Consider the following 18,866-nt stretch of genomic DNA (forward strand, 5'->3'; position numbering starts at 1 on the left):
TCTCCACTGTTCCCTTCCAAAAACTTTAGGCTCAAGGGTCTCATTTGTAAGCACAAATTTTAAACTCACACTGATGTTTCCACTGTTCTTTGGCCTCATTACACAACTTAAAATAGATTTACAAGGAGATCCTGCTGAATAGCATTGAGAACTTTGTCTAGATACTCATGTTGCAACAGAACAAAAGGTGGGGGAAAAATGTAATTGTAATGTATACATGTAAGGATAATCTGATCCCCTTGCTGTACAGTGGGAAAATAAAAAAATTATAAAAAAAAAAAGAACTCCCTCTCTACCACTACCCACTACTCTATTACTTCCTTCTGTTTTGTTTTGCTTTTTTATTTTTTTTAGGGCCACACCTTTGGCATAGGGAAGTTCCCAGGGTAGGGGTCCAAGAGGAGCTGTAGCTGCTGGCCTACACCAGAGCCATAGTACTGTGGGACCTGAGTCACATCTGTGACCTACATCATAGCTCATAGCAATGCTGGGTCTTGAACCTACTGAGCGAAGCCAGGGATCAAACTCACGTCCTCATGGATACTAGTACTGAGTTTGTTACCGCTGAGCCATGGCGGGAGCTCCTATTACTTTCTTTTTTTTTTAAATAATGATTTTTATTTTTCCATTATAGGGTTTAGTGCTCTGTCAATTTTCTACTGTACAGCAGGGTGACCCAGTCACACATACATGTATACATTCCTTTTTCTCACATTATCATGCTCCATCATAAGTGACTAATATAGTACTTTCTGCTATATTCTCACCACTGATCCTTCCATTTTTTTAATTTCTCCATGTATCTTAGAACAGTATTTCAACCACCATCTTGCCAATAATCTAAAATAATTTGCCTTGTTATCATTTTTCATGTGCCTATCTGCAATCTAATTTATTTTTGGTTTTCATTTATTTAGTAAACACTTACGTGACACATACAAGTTATTGTATCTAAGAACTTCACTTTTTAAACCATTTTAATTCTCATAACAAAGCCATGAGGTGGCACATCCAGGGTGCTGCTTGCAAGAGAAGCTCACACCATGGTATAAATTTGACATCTCCAACCTGGACTACAAAACTCTTCTGTTTCATTGACTCTTTTCTTTATTTTGGGGATGCTCTCTATGGAGAAATCAAGCATCATATTATTGGAAAGCCAAACTATCTTATGGAAAAACACCACAGAGGAAAACTGAGGCCACCATCTCTCAACCAGCATTAACCATTAACATGTGAGTGAAATGAAGAAGCCTTCAGATGAGTTCAGCCTCTTGATTTTGAGTTGTCTAGCCGAGACTTTAGATATCATGGGCAAAGATACCATTGAAATCTCCTCTACCCATTCCTTTCCTTAAGGCTCTCTCCTAGGCCATTTGTGGTCCTCAATCAGGAATATTCAGTTGAGAGTAACTACTCTGTATGATCTTATTCACTCCTATGGCTTTAATTACTCCCTACATGCCAATATTTCCTAAATATTTACATGTTTAGCCAAGATGTTTCTTCTCTGCTTCTGATAGGTGTATCAAACCACTAGCAAGCATCAGAAATATGCCCTTGGATATTTCACAGATACCTCAAACTCTAATGTATCAAAATGAATGCATCACTTCTGCATCATATTGGCTCCTCTTTTTTTTTTTTAATTCAGAAAGTGATGTCAACATCCAATACGCATAATTTCCCAATCCAGAGACCTGGTATAAAACCTCCTTCTTCTTTAGTACAAATTCCCGACTACTAAATAATTTATTAAGTTCTATTGATTCTAATTCATCAATAAATACCCTTCTCTTGATTCTCAGTGCCATCTTACCTTTGTGTGAGCCACAGTAAACCTCTACTTAGTTATTATAATACTCTCATAATATGTCTCCTTTGCCATATTGTTCTTTTTCAATTTTCTCCACACTATAATCAGAATATTTCTATAGTATAAATTGTATAATCAGTGCCTAGAAAAGACCTTAAATAAATAGTGTAGATTAAATACTTACTAGATGGGTGGTTAATGAATGGACCAAAAAATATCTGTGATAAAATATAACTTTTATCAGAGCCCTTGATGCAGAAAGGTACAGGTGGAAAAAAGCATTATTATGTAGGTTTAAGGGGTATGTTTTAAGTGAGAAAGTAGAGATGAAAAGTCTAGACAAACTTTATGATTAGTCAAATGAGACCAGAAAGAATGAAATTTAATGGAAGATCCAATATCAAGTGTGAACAAAAAGTATGATGTCATTGAGAGTATAAATGTTAAGGCAAAATCATCATGTGTTTCCATTGTGACATGCATATTTCACCTTCCCAATACATGTGGTAAGTTTTAAGAAACTATAAATCTCTTACATATGATTTATTTCATTTTCTGTGATGGCAGTAGCCTCCAATAAGGGGTTCAGTAAGTATTATTCTATTCTGAAACAGTGAGAGTCAAAGAATTAACTAGACAAGTTTAAAGAGAGAGTAAGGCAGATAGAATATTGAACAAGAGTGACAGTCTTTAGAATATAATGAAATTGTAAGTTAAGTCATTGGCAAAGGCTATATACTAAAGTGAAAGACAAAATTTCTTATTAGAATCTTAAAGTCTTTTTACTGCCAATGAATATTTCTAATGTGTGAAATAATGTCTCTCAACAAAGAGCACTTTTCAACATCTCCTACATCTGTAAATAATTAAACAGAATCTGCTTTGGTTGTAAGTATTTTCATTCCAGTAAGGCTATTTCTCAGGATGTTAGAGCTTAGGAAGGAAAAACCTTATCTTGAATTTCTTGTGAACCTTACCTCTGACATTCATTTTTGGCTTTGTTGGTGAAATTGAACTTAACATCAAAAGAAACCAAACCTTTTTTTTTTTTTTTTTTTTTTTTTTTTTTGCTGGAAATCTGCTGTTTGAGGTCCATCAGGAAAGACTAGGAATATTCTTTTCTGAGATTGCTGTGAAGACCTTTTAGAACACTGAGTGATGGCAAAATACAGAAACTTTTTAAACTAAATTCTCAGCATATAAAGCATTGCATGTCATTTTTATACTTAAACACATTTTGCTCCTTACCTTGCTGTACAAAGGATCCATACACAAACCACATGGAGTTGTAGAGAGTAGTAGACGTCATTGATCCCATTTGTAAGCGTGGAGGATTAAGCCAATTCAGGAGGTAGACCAGAAGACCCACGAGAAGGACTGTGCCAGCAATGCAAGCCCATAGAGAGAGATCAAATGGTGCAAGACAGGCAAACATATCCACTGTCTTCTCAGCCCTTCGAAGTAGGACCCCCACTGAGTAGTCCATGTAACGTGTTGTAAAGTCCACCACATTCTCACGGTCTGGGGTAATGGTTAAAGCAGAAATCCCTATGTCGGCTCTCTGAGAAAGTGAAAGAGAAAGAAATACATTAACATTCTGGAAAACAACCTGATTTGTGGCACTCTACCTTGTCTTGAGGAAACAAAATGATATCTCAGCAACATCTTAAGCCTTTTTACACACACTGAAAAACACTGCAGAGACTTCTTAGAAAAGAGAGCTACTTGTGAATTTTGCATTTCCTACTGCAAAACTTGGCCCACCAGAGTTAGACAAATTACCTTGTTCATATTATCAGTGCATGTGAAATCAGTGAAGAATATTTCAGACGTGGACACTATCTGAAGGAAATTGTCTTCTTTCCTTGGGTCATTTTATCAAACCATCACTAACACAGTGCAAAGGTAAAATTTATTTTAAGGAATTACTTTTGAGAAAAGGTTCTCAAGATATTCAATATGTTCTTAACTTATAAATTATTGGGTTAGTTATTTTAAAAATTCAACATGGCATTTCATCCTTCATTTAGATTTCTCTGCATCAAAATTTATGTTATTGGGCTCTAAATATATTAAGAGTTTATTAGAACTTTCATAGCCCTAAGTTACATCATATGTTGGGTGTATCTATCGTACTTTTATTTTTTAAATCTCAGAAACATTTTAATGAACAGTTAAAGATTAGGGAAACAGGTAATTCTTCTTGGAGTGATAACCATTATTCTCAGTGTGTGTCTCCTTAGATCCTTAGTGTTGGCAATCAAAAACCCTGCAAATGCTATTTTACATATATAAAGCACAGAGCAGAACTTCAGTGAGAACAGAGAAAATTACTTGGCATTTAAATTCTTTGTGAAAACTTATTTATTTATGTCTTTTTAGGGCTGCACCTGCAGCATATGGAAGTTCCCAGGCTAGGGGTCTAATTGGAGGTATAGCTGCCTGTCTACACCAAGGCCACAGCAACAGGGGATTCGAGCCATATCTGCAACCTACACCACAGCTCACAGCAACGCCGGATCCTTAACCCACTGAGCAAGGTCAGGGATCAAACCCATGTCCTCATGGATACTAGATGGATTTGTTTCCACTGAGCCACGATGGGAACTCCCGAAAACATATTAAAATTTGAAAGATGCATCTTGTTTGAAATAATGATTTGAGGCTGTGACTAAAGCTGTAGGAAGCTCCTTCCAGACAAACAGAAACAATAATAAATTGTTGAACATTTTCATTATTATTTTCTCTTTCTAAATAGTCCTATGAAAGAATATAAAAACTGGTTTTATTGCTTTTGGAAGAATAAAAGATATGAAAGGTAACATGCCTGGTGGAATGCTAAACCAATTCAGGTATCTAGTCTCTGAAGTAATAATGGCCTCAAAAAGTCTAGCTACAGTTGAGCTGTGTGTGTGTGTGTGTGTGTGTGTGTGTGTGTGTGTGAACCCATCCATACATATTTGTTGCTAGGCTTAGTGTTTTTAAATAACTTTTCTCACTTAATCCTTAGAATGAGGTATGAATTATGTTTCCCACTACATGTCATAGATAAAGAAGCTAAAACTTCGAGAGTTTAAGTAATTGATTTAGTTCTCACAGTTAAGAAGTTTAGAAGCCAGATATTAAAGCAATGTTTTTTTCTGACTCCAAAGCCTGTGCTCATAACCACTTTACCATATTGTGAGAAATCACTCATTTTCCAAATGACTCATATTGTAGGCAATTAGGATACCTGATTTTAGGGCAATTTTTACCTTAAAAGAGTCTGAAATTTTGCTTTTCTTAATGTACTATTTACATTGCAACAAGGCTATATTAGCATAAGGCCTATGAGTTTAGGATTATCAACTCAGAGGTATTAAGCTTAGCAACACTATATGGAAATGAATATTCAGAGAAATAATTATTGCTTTCATGTTCATATATTTACTTTGTATAGCTTAGTTGCTAGGAATTGGATCTTTTCAGAATGAAAATTCAACCTGTATCTTTAGCTCTCTAGTCCTATCTATTTTGAGCTTCAATTTATTTATTTGTGAAATGAATATAACGATGATTAGTATGACTATTGTTAGCTGACTCATTTATCTCAATGTTAATGGTGAATAATAACTCCTCAAAATTCAATTAGGCTCTCAGAAAGTGCATTTCCTTTTTCAGGATATTAAAGTACAGTGGATCAGTAACTTATAAATTGATGTAGTAGTGACCCAAAGCATTTTATGACTCAACTAAAGTCAGAAAATTCCACCTAAGGAGGAATTTGCTGACATGTTGACTGAATATTTGTAAATGTTCATAAATATTTTTATAATAGATAATTAAATGTCTTACATTTAAATGATTATGAATTGGAATAGTCACTATACCAATTTTAATAATATTTATTGTATGTATCACAGTGAATTTCTATAATGTAATGAAAATATCTAGGGAATATTGTGTTTGTATTATTTTATTTTGGAAAAAAGGAGCTTATTATTTCATATGTGCTAAAATATTTATTTTTTCATTTTTTAAAGTTTTATTGAAGTATAATTGATTTACAATGTTGTGACAATGTCTGTTGTAGAACAAATTGATTCAGTTATACATATACATACATCCATTCTTTTACAAATTCTTTTTCCATATAGATTATCACAGAATATTGGGTAGAGTTCCCTGTGCTACATAAAATATTTATTAAATATAATAATGGCTTGTCTTAGTTCTATGGAGAACTTCCTAACTTCTGGTCTACTTTCCACACTTGGCTATTCTGTTTCCAAGAAGAAATTTCCTGTCTCTCTGTGAACATATTAGAATCACTTAATGGGCTTTTTCAAACTGCATAAATGCATTTACACATACACACAACACATACCCACACACACATATTTTCCTGTCTCTGAGATTTGTATACACCTTCCTAAGGAAGTGCCTTCCCTCCTGCCTCACTCTTTCTATGATTTGTCTCTGTATGTGTGTATACGTATGTCAACTCACTTTTCATATGCTTAGCTTCATAAAACATTTCATTTTCTCACTCCCCTTATTTCTCAGATGATATCCATTGCTATTTTTGTAGAGAACACAGAAATATCCATTGCTATTTTTATAGAAAACACAATAATAAGTTAAAATTCACACTTATTTCTACATCTCAACCTGTATCCCACATTCCGCCTATTTAACTTCTATTTGCAATAGAGCAGCTGTCCTCCCATCTAATGCCAACCTGCCATCAGTAAATTTCTCAACCACTTCCCTCCATTTCAGGTCCTTAAACTTCTCTTAAGTATTCAACATCATCCTATCAACTGAAGATACCCTATGAAAAGATTCTTTACCTTTTTCTCATTAAAATAAAAAAAAGAGAAAAGCCTTTCCTTCTACTATGACCTCTGACTAGCCATAACTACCCTTTCTCTGTTTATTTTATTTATTTATTTATTTATTTATTTATTTATTTATTTATTATTTTTTAAATAGTTATTTCCCCAATACGATTTTTTTTTCTACTGTACAGCCTGGTGGGGACCCAGTTACACATACATGTACACATTCTATTTTCGCACATTATCATGCTCCATCATAAGTGACTAGACATAGTTCCCAGTGCTACGCAGCAGGATCTCATTGCTAACCTTTTCATGGTCAGTTTTCCCTAAAGATTTGTCTCTATTTCCACACTTCCCAGTCTCTCTGGGAAGACTCTTTCGTATCCGTATTATTGAATAATCTACTACACAATGGACACAATACTTCTTATTGATTCACACTAGTCAATCAAGATGGATATAATTAGGTGCTCATCTGTTTCAGCTTCTTGAAATATCTGACAGTGATGATAGTTCTCCCCACCATACACATTCTTTTCCTTGGATTTCATGTCATGCTATCAGTCTCTTTCTCTGTTCCTTTCCAGGATGGTATTGGCGATCGTCTGGACGTGAGCCAAAAGCCTCTGCCTAGGTATTCCCACTCACATCCATTACCTCCACTGACTCCCATCTACACACATGATTTACAAATGTACAAATTTATTTTTCTATAGAGAGAGCTGAGGTCTGCCGTCTAGACTGATTTATGCAGTTCCATAACGGATAGTTCCATTAGACGTCTCAAAAACACCTACATTTTACATGTCCAAGATCACACTAGAGGTATTCAACTCAAATCAGTCCTCTTCCAGTGTTTCCTGAACTTGAAAAAGATCATCATATGTAACAAATAATCATCTAACTTGTGCTTGAACCATAATGCTGACATTATGTTGATAATGCTAATAGTTACGCATATATTTAATACCTACTATATACCTAGTGTCATGTTGCATGCTCCACAGATTTTACTTAATATAATATCAAGTCCAATTGCCAGGATGAACAATTTACATTTGAGATATTCTAATTAATATAAAACCCTGATGTTAGTATGAAGTGATATACGCTTCCCTGTATCCCCTATTGAGTATGTAAGTTTTGTAACTGATATATCACACTATAAATCTAAGTAGATCTGCCCTATGACAATCTTTCAAATACTTGAAGAACACTGCCTTATTCCCTACTCAGAAATGTTATTTCAAAATTAAAAAAAAACATTTGCTTTCAATCACTCTTCTCAAGATACGATTTTCGTATCTCTCAAAATACAGGTCATTCTTCTGTGAATATAGTCTAATCCATCAATGCTTCTTAAATGATATGGAGAATATAGTTTTTTTTAAAAAATGAAATTGGAGCCTGAGTCATTTTTACCAGGTGAATTACAACACTGACATATAATAAACTCAGGATCTGATATATTTTTTAAAATATTTTAAAATAAAACATTATCAATCTGGAAGTCCTCACAAGACCTAAGCAGTTGGTTTTGAGGCAAAATATTGGATGTTATATTTGTTTTTCATCAACTTCACTCTTTGGTTCTTCTGACCATCATATCTATCTGAAATATTTTGAATTTTACTATCAACCAGTCTATCAACTTTTTCTGCTAGCTTTGCACCATTTTGAAATTTGCACAGGCCTTTAATTCCTCATCCACATGACTGGTAAAATATTGATTAAGAGTAAATGGGCAAGTTCAAAGTGTTCCCCTTTGACAATAGCTCATTAGTTAACCCTCTACCTATGGTTTTTAAATCACCTACAAGAATCTTTACTATTCTGTCATCCAGCCAAGTTTCTCTATATATTAAAAGCATTTTGCAAAAGGTCTTATTGAACACAAAATACATGAGTAATCAGATATTCATATTCTTATGAATAGCTAATGCCATCAAAAAAGAAAATGAACTGTTTACTTTTTTAAACACCTAAAACACATGTGATTAATAATCTATTCCATAATTTTATCAGAGAATGAAATCAAACTCATCGCTCTGTCAGAATAAATTTTCCAATTTTGAATATGCCAATCTCCATCTATATAACAACCCTCTTTTTCATGTTTTGTATGTACTATCTATAGTAACTCATATATCACCTCAGGAAATGCATTTATTCCCCTAGAATAACATTCATTTGGACTTGGAAATTTGAACTCATTAAAAGTGCCTACTGGAGTTCCCACTGTGGCTAAGCAGTAACAAACCCAACTAGTATCCCTGAGGACACAAGTTTGATCCCTGGCCTCGCTCAGTGGGTTAAGCATCTGGTGTTGCCCTGAGCTGAGGGCAGGTCACAGATGTGGTTTGGATCTGGTGTTGCTATGGCTGTGGTGTAGGCCAGCAGCCGCAGCTCAGATTCAACCCCTAGCCGGGGAACTTCCATACGCTGTAAGTATGGCCCTAAAAAGAAAAAAAAAGCAAAGGCCTACCATGAGCTTCAATTCCTTATAGTATTTTCCCTTTATCACTTCTTCTTAAAGATTTTTTTGCACAAAGTTGAAGAAAAACAGTTATAGAAAAGTTTCAGCACACATTTAACAAGCAATAGATCTATCTCTGTCTAGTCAACTTTAAACCATACATTTTTTTTTCTCCTGTTCTTCACAAGAATGTACTTAGAGATTCTTAAATTTTCTTGACAGTTTTCTTAAATATTCTTTTATATTCTTTGGTCTTGAAATAATGTTTTAGTGTAAAAATTTCAGGCTTGCTTGGTAGAAAGTAAGCACCGAAGAAATGCTAAAGAGGAAGAAAGGAAGGGAAGGGGAGGGAGGGAGGGAGGATGGAAGGAAGGAAAGGTATGAGGGAAGAAGAAAGGGAGCATGTATTCAACTCTTACATCGTCAGTTATTGACATATAACCCGACTTCGGCCAAACAGCCAAACATTGATCATTTTTGATTACTCATCTGTGCAATCCATGAACTAAATTGATAATGTAAGAAGAGCCTTTCCAACTTAGAAATTTTAATTCTAAAAATTATTGATTGAGGAGACCTTATATTATGATCATTCTCTTTTCACTAATATGGAAAGATAAACATCTTTGTGCTAAAGACTTTTTTAAGTCTAAAAACTTTAAAAAGTTTCAACGGTCCTTTCTAAGTAAATGGAATATGAGAGTTATTACTGTCCATAGGAGAAATCAAAAGCATAAGTACTAGAGAAAAGAAAAATAATCAAATTGTCAAATTAATCACAAATTATTAATTTTCTCAATGCCAATATTTTATGTATTTCTTTGAAACATGGCTATGTTTTAATATGTCACTGTCAGATTAATATTTCAGTTTCAACTATAAACACATAGCATAATATCCACTACTTTTTAAATATACCACTGGAAATGAATAAATCTCCAGATAGAACCAATGAAATTGCTGTTAAAGTAACTTTTATACTGAAGTTAGGATCATACTTCAAAATTCTAGAAAAATTTTAAAGAACAAAAAATTATAAATAAAACATTTAAATTCTAATAAGATGACTACTGCTGTAACTCTCTTGATGCTTTTACGTTTTTAAACTTCTATGCAGAGTACGTGCAAGCTCATTCAAAGAATGGTATTAATTTTTTAGTTCAAGTACAGTTGACTTACAATATTATACTAATTTCAAGAATACAGCACAGTGATTCTTTTTATAGATTATACTCCATTAAAAGTTATTACAAAATAATGGCTATAATTCCCTGTGATGTGTAATACACCCTTGTTGCTTATCTATTTTATACATAGTACTTTGTATCTTTTAATCCTAAATCTCATCTTGTCCTTCCCTCTCCCCACTGGTAATCACTGGTTTATTTTCTATGCCTGAGTTTGCTTCTGTTTTGCTATATATATTCACTTTGCTTTTTAGATTCTACATAGAAATGCTATCATAGAGTATTTGTTTTTCTCTGTCTGATTTACTTCACTAAGCATCACATTCTCTAAGTCCATCCATGTTGCTGCAAATGGCAGAATTTCATTCTTTTTTATGGCTGAGTAATATTAAGAATGGTATTAATCTGATTATAGCTTAGTACACCATAAGGCAACTAACACTCCAATTAATACAAGTACCAAAGATATTTCGTTACTACTATAACTACAGCCACTACTATTTACATTTACATAGCACTTACTATGAGCTAAATACTTTTCAATGTTTAATTCAATTAGCCTTTTCAAACATTTTGAAGTAAATACTATTATTGTTTTTATTTTATAGATAAGAAAACTGAGACACAGATAAAGCCTTGTCTTGTCTTGTCTAAAAGATCATCCAGCTAAGATCCAAGATTCCAACCTCGGCAGGTTGTCTCTAGAGTCAAAGTGATGTGAACTTAACTACTTTCCCTCTCTAATTAGTCTACTACCTCAGTATTGTCCTGGAGAATGTATAATTTCTCTCCTTATTTGAAATTATTCTCTCAACATATGCTTAATTCATACATTACCTCTCTCTCAAACACCCCCCCACCCGAGTTTTCTATTCTTTTCTATTGGTCTAATTTCATACAATTTAAATTAGTTTACCTTTATTTCAATATCTATGGTTAAAGAATTTCTTGTTTCTCTTTTTTTCACCTTCAGAATTTTTTAAGCTAAAACTATGTAAATATATCTTCGAGTGCATTTTAAATCATTCACATAAATTCATAAATCACTGTGGGATTCTGAGTGGACTCAAAGATAATATAATTTACTTTAGTCAGAAATCATATTTTAACAGAGTTTTTGGCTTTAAATATTTTACTTTTCTATTTATTCTATTCTATTCATGCAGGTCTAACTTCATCCTCTTTCAGAATGCATATATATATATATATGTTATTTAAAATAACAATGATACTCTGTAGGCAGAACCGAAGCACTGTTATTAAATTCGGGAAATTTAACAGCAATACCATACTTTAATCTGCAGTTCATATTACAACTTTGTCATTGGTCCCAGTATTGTTCTGTCCTATCGGTTTAGTCTGGGGTCATGTCTTGCATTTAGTTGATGTGTATCTTAGTCTTCCTAAGTCTGAAATAGCACTGAAACTATCTGTTCTCTAAAGGACTGGTTGAGTTCACCTATAAAACACTCTGGGCCTAGTCCTTTCTTGTGGGCTCATTCCTTGATAACATTTTGTGTAATTGTGTAAATTGAACTAAGTTTTCCACTTTTTACTGAAATGGATTACTAATGATTTGTCTCTTTTGTTGATATTTTTTAAGAACCAGGGTTTACGTTATTACTCTGCTTAAAATTATTTACCTTATTACGTTCTCCTTTTATCTTCCTTATATCTTCTGTTAAAATTTGTTGTACTCTTTCTAGCTTTTGAAGATGGAGTTATATATACTTATTTTTAGTCTCTCATTGGTATTGACATGGATTTTTATGATTATGAATCACTCCTTTAAATATTCCTTGCAGATTTAGATATGCAATGTTTTCATTGACACTACTTTAAAAAGTTCTGTAGTAAATGTTTGTATTTCTCCTTTCTCCCAAAGTTGTTTCGTAGAAGGCTTTCTTAAACTCAGATGGAAAATTTTTACATTTTTATTTTTTTCTAGTTTTGTGGTATTTCGAACAGAGAAATTACTTCGTAATATATCCCTTCAGTGGAATTTAACAGTCTATGAGATCTAATCCATGACAAATTTTTGTTAATGTTCATGTGTGCTTGAGAATATAGTATATTACTGGGATGTCGTATTTGGTATATAAATAAAAGAGAGATTTCATTATTTATGTTAATTATTGCTGTTGAATTTTGTTATGTTTACTGTGTTTTCCTCTGTGGTTTGTTTTTGCTATTTTTTTCTTTTTCTTTTTAGAATGGTTTGTACTTTTGTTATGGTGGTTGGCTTTACACTTGCATAGTACCTTTACTCCCTACTTTTTTTCACATAAACTTTTACTTTTTTTTTTTTTTTTTTTAGTTTTAAAAGAAATAGGTGACTTTCACTTGCCTATACTAGTTAATAATAATATTCTATTTTCCCTGTCTTTCCCTCTTTTTCTCCCAGTGTTTAATAAAATCATTCTTTCATTTTTACACCAGATGATGATTTCACATTATCATTTAACCTATCTTTCTAAGCTTGTTTTAGCATCAGTTCTACAGCTACATATACTTAATGATCACTAATAGTCTTTTTGCCAAGTTTCTCCTATTATTTCTTGGTTGAATGAAGTTCATACACTGGTAGTTTGATTGGGTAGGTTTCAAGTGTCCACTTTTCTCTTAGTGCTTATTTGTTTAAAACTATTTTCTACATAGCCATGAAGGAGATCTTGAATGGATATAGAATCTGGCTTAAACTATTTTTTTTTTTTTTTTTTTTTTTTGGTCTCTCTGCCTTTTCTAGGGCTGCTCCCGTGGCATCCATATGTTCCCAGGCTAGGGGTGGAATCAGCTGTAGCCGCAGGCCTACTCCAGAGCCACAGCAATGCAGGATCCTAGCCACGTCTGCAACCTATACCACAGCTCATGGCAACGCCAGATCCTTAACGACTGAACAAGGCCAGGGATCGAACCCGCAACCTCATGGTTCCTAGTCGTATTTGTTAGACTATTTTTTTAAAGATATTGATAGTGCTTCTCTAGTGCTAGCTTGCATTGTGTGTTGCTCTTGAGAAGTCTGAAAGTCATTTAACTTTTTACCATCAAAAGGAATTTGATGGCTTGAGGATTTTTTCTTTGTCTTTTAAGTCTAATAGTTGTATTAAATATAGCTCAGAGTTTATTTTCCTGGATCAGCTTTGCTAGGAACAGTATGCATATTTGTTTTATTTTCAGAAAGTTTCTTTAAATTGTAGATTTAATATTAATTGTAGCATTGTGTTGCTTTTCTTCTTCAGAGACTTCAAATACATATGTACATATATTTGGCCTATTTTCCACTTTGAATTTTTCACTCTGAACCTTTCTATTTATTTCATTTTAATTATTTTCCTTGTTCTTCAGTGTAATTTAATCTCCTCTCCCTTTGAGCAATTTGTATTTTACTTCTTACAATTTTTGCCTTTTGTTTTTCAATATAGATCCCGAGACTGCTGCATTTTTTTTGTCATTTGGCTATTTCAATGATTCCCTTTTGAATTTCTGATTCTGTTAGATATTCCTTCTAAAACATTTCAAATGCTCATTTGAGACATTTAATTCAATTTGGAGTGTCATGTTACAATATTACTTTGCTTCATGGCTATCTACAGGAGAAGAATGTTGGCCGACTTTCAAAATATACTGCCATGGGAGTTCCCACTGTGGCTCAGAGGTAATGAACCCGACGAAAATCTATGAGGATGCAGGTTGATCCCTGGCCTCACCCAGTAGGTAAAGGATCCAGCATTGCCAGGAGCTATGGTGCAGGTTGCAGACATGGCTTGGATCCCGTGTTGCTATGGCTATGGTATAGGCTGGCAGCTGCAGCTGATTCACCCCTGACTCTGGGACTTCCACATGCCGAAGGTGTGGCTCTAAAAAGAATATATATGTGTATATACATATATGGAGAGAGAGAGTGTGCCATATTTTCTTTTTTTAAGAGTAGTTTTGAATGGAATCTGTCCGATTATTTTTCTATTCCTAGATAATTTGTAGACAAGGTCCTTAGTTTAATAGTCTTGTTCTGTCAGTGGAGGGACGTGCTTTCTTAAATGGAGGATGTCTGTGGCGGTGGTTGGTAGGTGTTACGTCTGCTTAGTTTCTATAGAATTCTTAATTTTCATCTTTTAGTGCACTCTTTACCTTTATCACCACTGTCTCTAAGGAGCACGTATCTTCTCTATTGTCTCCCGCTGCTCCGGAAGTGATGCCTTCCTGAGGGTACTATCTCGGCACCCTGGCCTTTCAGTCCCTTTCCCTTAGCCAACATTGTGGATACCAAGTTCAGATCTATGTCCTGCACTTGAACACCTGTATTAAATGACTGGCGTCCTGTATGTTCTCTGCTTCCTTTGCTTCTCTCTTATAAAGTCACGTTTGCCTTCCCTGTCCTCTCTTCTCACACATAGACTCGGAATCTTGGCTGGCACTCCAGTGTTATCGCTGTTGGAATTTAAAACTTACATCAACTGTGGCAACTAATGGAATTTTCTGGGGTAATCTGCTCAAGCTATAATATTTGGGAGTATGCGTTCCTGAAATCTGGCAACTACTGGTTCATGGAAGTCACCTTTTTTTTAATTTAGATTAATATATTAAAATTTATTCTATTATTACATGGTTATGTTATCTGAGATCTAAAAAGAAGGTAGATACTTATGTTTGCTTTGAAAGCTTAAGTGAATAGAAATCCCCAAAATTTCTAAAATTTCAATAATGGAATAATTTTAAAAATGTCTCTAAGCCTACTAGAAACAATAAGGAATAAAATATTTTTGACAGGATTCAAATATGAGAAGTCAATGAATATTGCTGTCAGGTACTTATTTGTAAGTTAAACATTTTCCAAGTTTTAGCTGTTAAACATGTGAGAAAAGAAATCTGAAAACTTGACTTTTCAGTGGAATGTGTAAATGTGTCAGGTAAGTTAAATCATCCAAGTCCATTTCGCTCAACATAGAAGATAGGCCCGTGTAAAAACAAAATGTAGCAGTAAAACTTATATATTGCAACACTGGCTAGTGAGTTTGTCATCTATAAAACACAGAAAAGCAACACTAAGATGAAAAATACATACATTTAAATGTTAAACTGTAAAAGCAATGTATGAATACATTTTAGTTTTTAAAGCATCAGATTATATAAAACCGGCCTCCGCTCAAAATATCACTGGCCTAAATGTCAATATAGCAGAAGTTTCATGGCTGAGAATGACAGGCTGACAAAGAGACTCGTAACCTCTTGCTGTTCTACTCTCCTCATTACAAAACTTCGAGCTCATAGTTTAAAGATGGCCCTTTAAACTACAGCCATTCTACTGGCATTCCGGTGGCGAGGAATGAGGAGGATCAGAATAAGAACAAAAATCCTCCTTTAAGTACATTTTCAAGAAGCTTCTCATGACACTTCTATTTTCATTCTCATTGGTTAGAATTTGGTCACATGACCACAGAGAGACCAAGAAATATATATTGTGGACAGTCTGTTTTTGGCTATAATTTAGGAGCTATGTTACTAAGAAAGGAAGGAACAGATATTTAGGGACAATTATCAGTCTTTTCCACATTTCCCCATAGATAAACATTGTTTTCAGATTGATACACATCCTTTTAGATTTTTTTCTATCTGTACATACACGTATTTCTATATATTTTTTCCAATATTTGACCAAACTCTACATAATATATCTTTGGGTACTACACACATACAGGCACTCACAGAGCTATTTAATCTTCCTAAAGGCTGCAAAGAACTTAAAGCAACAACTATTTTTGTCACCTTTGAATTTTCAGCACATAAAAAGCAGGTGGTAGGTACTAAGTGTTTATGACTATGCTGGCACTCTGATAAATTTAATCATTTTCCCTTGAAGAGTTTTTTAGAATGTTTCCTTCTTCCTGCCTAATATAAGCAATAGAATTTAATCTTAAAATTTAATCTTAAAATTTAATCTTGCCTAATATGAGCAATAGAATGTTTCCTTTTTCTTGCCTAATATAAGCAATTAAAAGTTGTTTCTTGGAGCTTGCCACATTATTTCTAGAAATTAGTATTTTTCATTATTTCAATAGATGTTTCATCTCTGACACCACCATAGTAACAAAACTGTATGAATAGCTTAGTTTTTATGTTGTCTTTATTAGTCTCATTTCTAAGCTTCTTCCCAGAAACCACACATCCCTTCGAGTTCTCTCTCTTCATCTGAACCCATGCCATGGACACTATATTACACAGTGATAGAATTTTAAAGTCCCCTTGGAAATACTGTAGTTATCACAAGTCTGTCTCTTTCTCTCTCTCTCTCTCTTTGTGTGTATGTACACACATATACATACAAGTATATATTTGTATTTTTTATGTGAGGTCATGACATTTCCCCTGGGAGCTTTATCCCTCCTTTTCCTGTTTCTCTGTATCTCTCATTTAGTATTTATCCCATAAATATCTTCTCAGTTACACACTTTTTGAGGCAGGGGCTTTATTTTCACAGTCTTCCATCCCCTTAAATATTTTCACACTGCTTTGCCCAGAGAAGATTTCCAAAACAGTTGAATTAAGTGGCTCTTTGCTGCGTGATAAGAGATGTAGGTGCTTTTTTTTTTTTTTTTTGTCTTTTGCCTTTATAGGGCCACACCCATGGCATATAGAGGTTCCCAGGCTAGGGGTCAAATCAGAGCTGTAGCCACTGGCCTACACCAGAGCCACAGCAACACGCCAGATCCAAGCCGTGTCTGCGACCTACGCCACAGCTCACAGCAATGCTGGATCCTTAACCCCCTGAACAAGGCCGGGGATGGAACCCGCAACCTCATGGTTCCTAGTTGGATTCATTTCCGCTGCATCAAGAGAGAAACTCTGAGAAACAGGTGCTTTTAAACAGCCCTACATTTAGAAAGGGAAGGGATAATTTCAGGGTTGTGTCCTGCTTGGAGAACTCGCCGTCATTATGAAGAAGTCATTAACTTCACAGTTTTTTTCCATATCATGTTATCAGCCAGGTCCTCTGACTTTAGCAGCCTAGATTTTAACATTTTTAGCTCATGTAGGTGGTGTGAACCCCTCCACAGGCTAACTACACAACCCGTACAAGGGGATCACTGCCCTCCTTGTACTGAGGACAGATCTGAGGTTCAGAGAACATAAAACCTCGCTCAAGGTTATAGGTGAACAAATTGTGGGGTTGGCCACGCGCACCATACTCTACTTGCTACATCCGATAAACTCTTTGCTTTTATGGTTTCTGTACAGTCTCTTTCTCCCAACATCTTACCTAGTAATTATTCGTAGCTCCATTTCTTCTTCCTTTGGTAAGTGTGTGCTTTTTAATTCTTACTCGTATTTTTCTGACTTTTGATTTTCCTCTAAGCGATATTCCTACCAGGGAAGGGGTTAGGCGGGAGCGATGAACAGACACGAGGGTGCATGTATGAGCACGGGAGGCCTCATAGGCAGTTGTAAGAATCTCAATATTCTCACACTGAATAAGGTGGAAAACCAGTGCAAGGTTTTAGGGAGAGTATGGTATGATCTGACTGACATTTAAAAGTAATCACTTTGGAGTTCCCTTCGTGGCTCAGATGAAATGAATCTGACTAGGATCCACGAGGACACAAGTTCTATCCCTGGCCTTGCTCAGTGGGTTAAGGATCTGGCATTGCCATGAGCTGTGGTGTAGCTCATAAACACAGCTTGGACCCCATGTTGCTGTGGCTGTGGTGTAGGCTGGCGGCTACAGCTCCGATTTTACCCCTAGCCTGGGAACCTCCGTATGCTGCAGGTCTGGCCCTGAAAAGACAGAAAAATAAAAATAAAAAATCACTTATACTACTCTATTGAAAATGGATTATAGGCGCCAAAAGCTGTAGCCTGGTGGATAGTTAAGAGACTATGGACATAGCTCTAAGGAGATAAAATAGTGGCTTGCACACGTGGGTAGTGGTGGAGTAGAAAGAAGAGATCATAATTAGGATATATTTTAGATTTATAGACAGGAAAAATTGTTGATGCACAGGGTATGAGGTCTGAGAGAGGAAAAAGAAGACAAGGACACCTCACAGGTTTTGAGCCGAGTGAATTGAGGACTGGAGTTGCCATGCACTGTGACAGGGAAGGCAGTGGGCAGAGGACGTTGGGGGCGATGGTGAAGTCAGGAACTCCGTTTTGGCCATGTTATGTTTGGGGTGCCCGCAAGATTTCTAAGAAGAAATACTGAGTGGTAGGAAGAACGTGAAGTCCGCCGTTCAGATGAGAGATCTGGGCTGAAGAAAGAAATTTCAATGTTTACTTGTAGATGATGATTAAATCCCAAGACTGGGTGAGTTTGTGAGAAGTTGATTGTCAATAGCAGAGACAGGGTTGGATGTATGTTGCATCTCTCTCTCTCCCTCCCCCTTCCTACTTCTCATCAAGCTACTTAGCTCTTAGGACTCTGTGTTCTGTATATTATATATTCCCTACAATGCCAGCTACATGGTAGGCCCCAGTAAAAGCTTATTGAATGCTGAGTGGGAAGCAAGCTACAAGTTATTTATAAATTGCCATAGTTCACCCATTGTGCTGCTGCCTTTAAAGGGATTTAA

At 35.1% G+C, this 18,866-nt stretch overlaps 1 protein-coding gene across 1 annotated transcript in view; it reads right to left on the bottom strand.

Moving 5' to 3' along the window:
* The window catches only part of GRID2 (glutamate ionotropic receptor delta type subunit 2), a 1,309,423-nt gene that overhangs the window by 276,670 nt on the left and 1,013,887 nt on the right, over positions 1-18,866 (bottom strand). The window contains 1 exon segment of the mRNA XM_021100736.1: positions 3,065-3,377. Within this exon segment, the coding sequence (XP_020956395.1) occupies positions 3,065-3,377 (313 nt within the window).

This window comes from Sus scrofa, chromosome 8 (genome assembly GCF_000003025.6).
Source record: "Sus scrofa isolate TJ Tabasco breed Duroc chromosome 8, Sscrofa11.1, whole genome shotgun sequence".
Classification (NCBI taxonomy): domain Eukaryota; kingdom Metazoa; phylum Chordata; class Mammalia; order Artiodactyla; family Suidae; genus Sus; species Sus scrofa.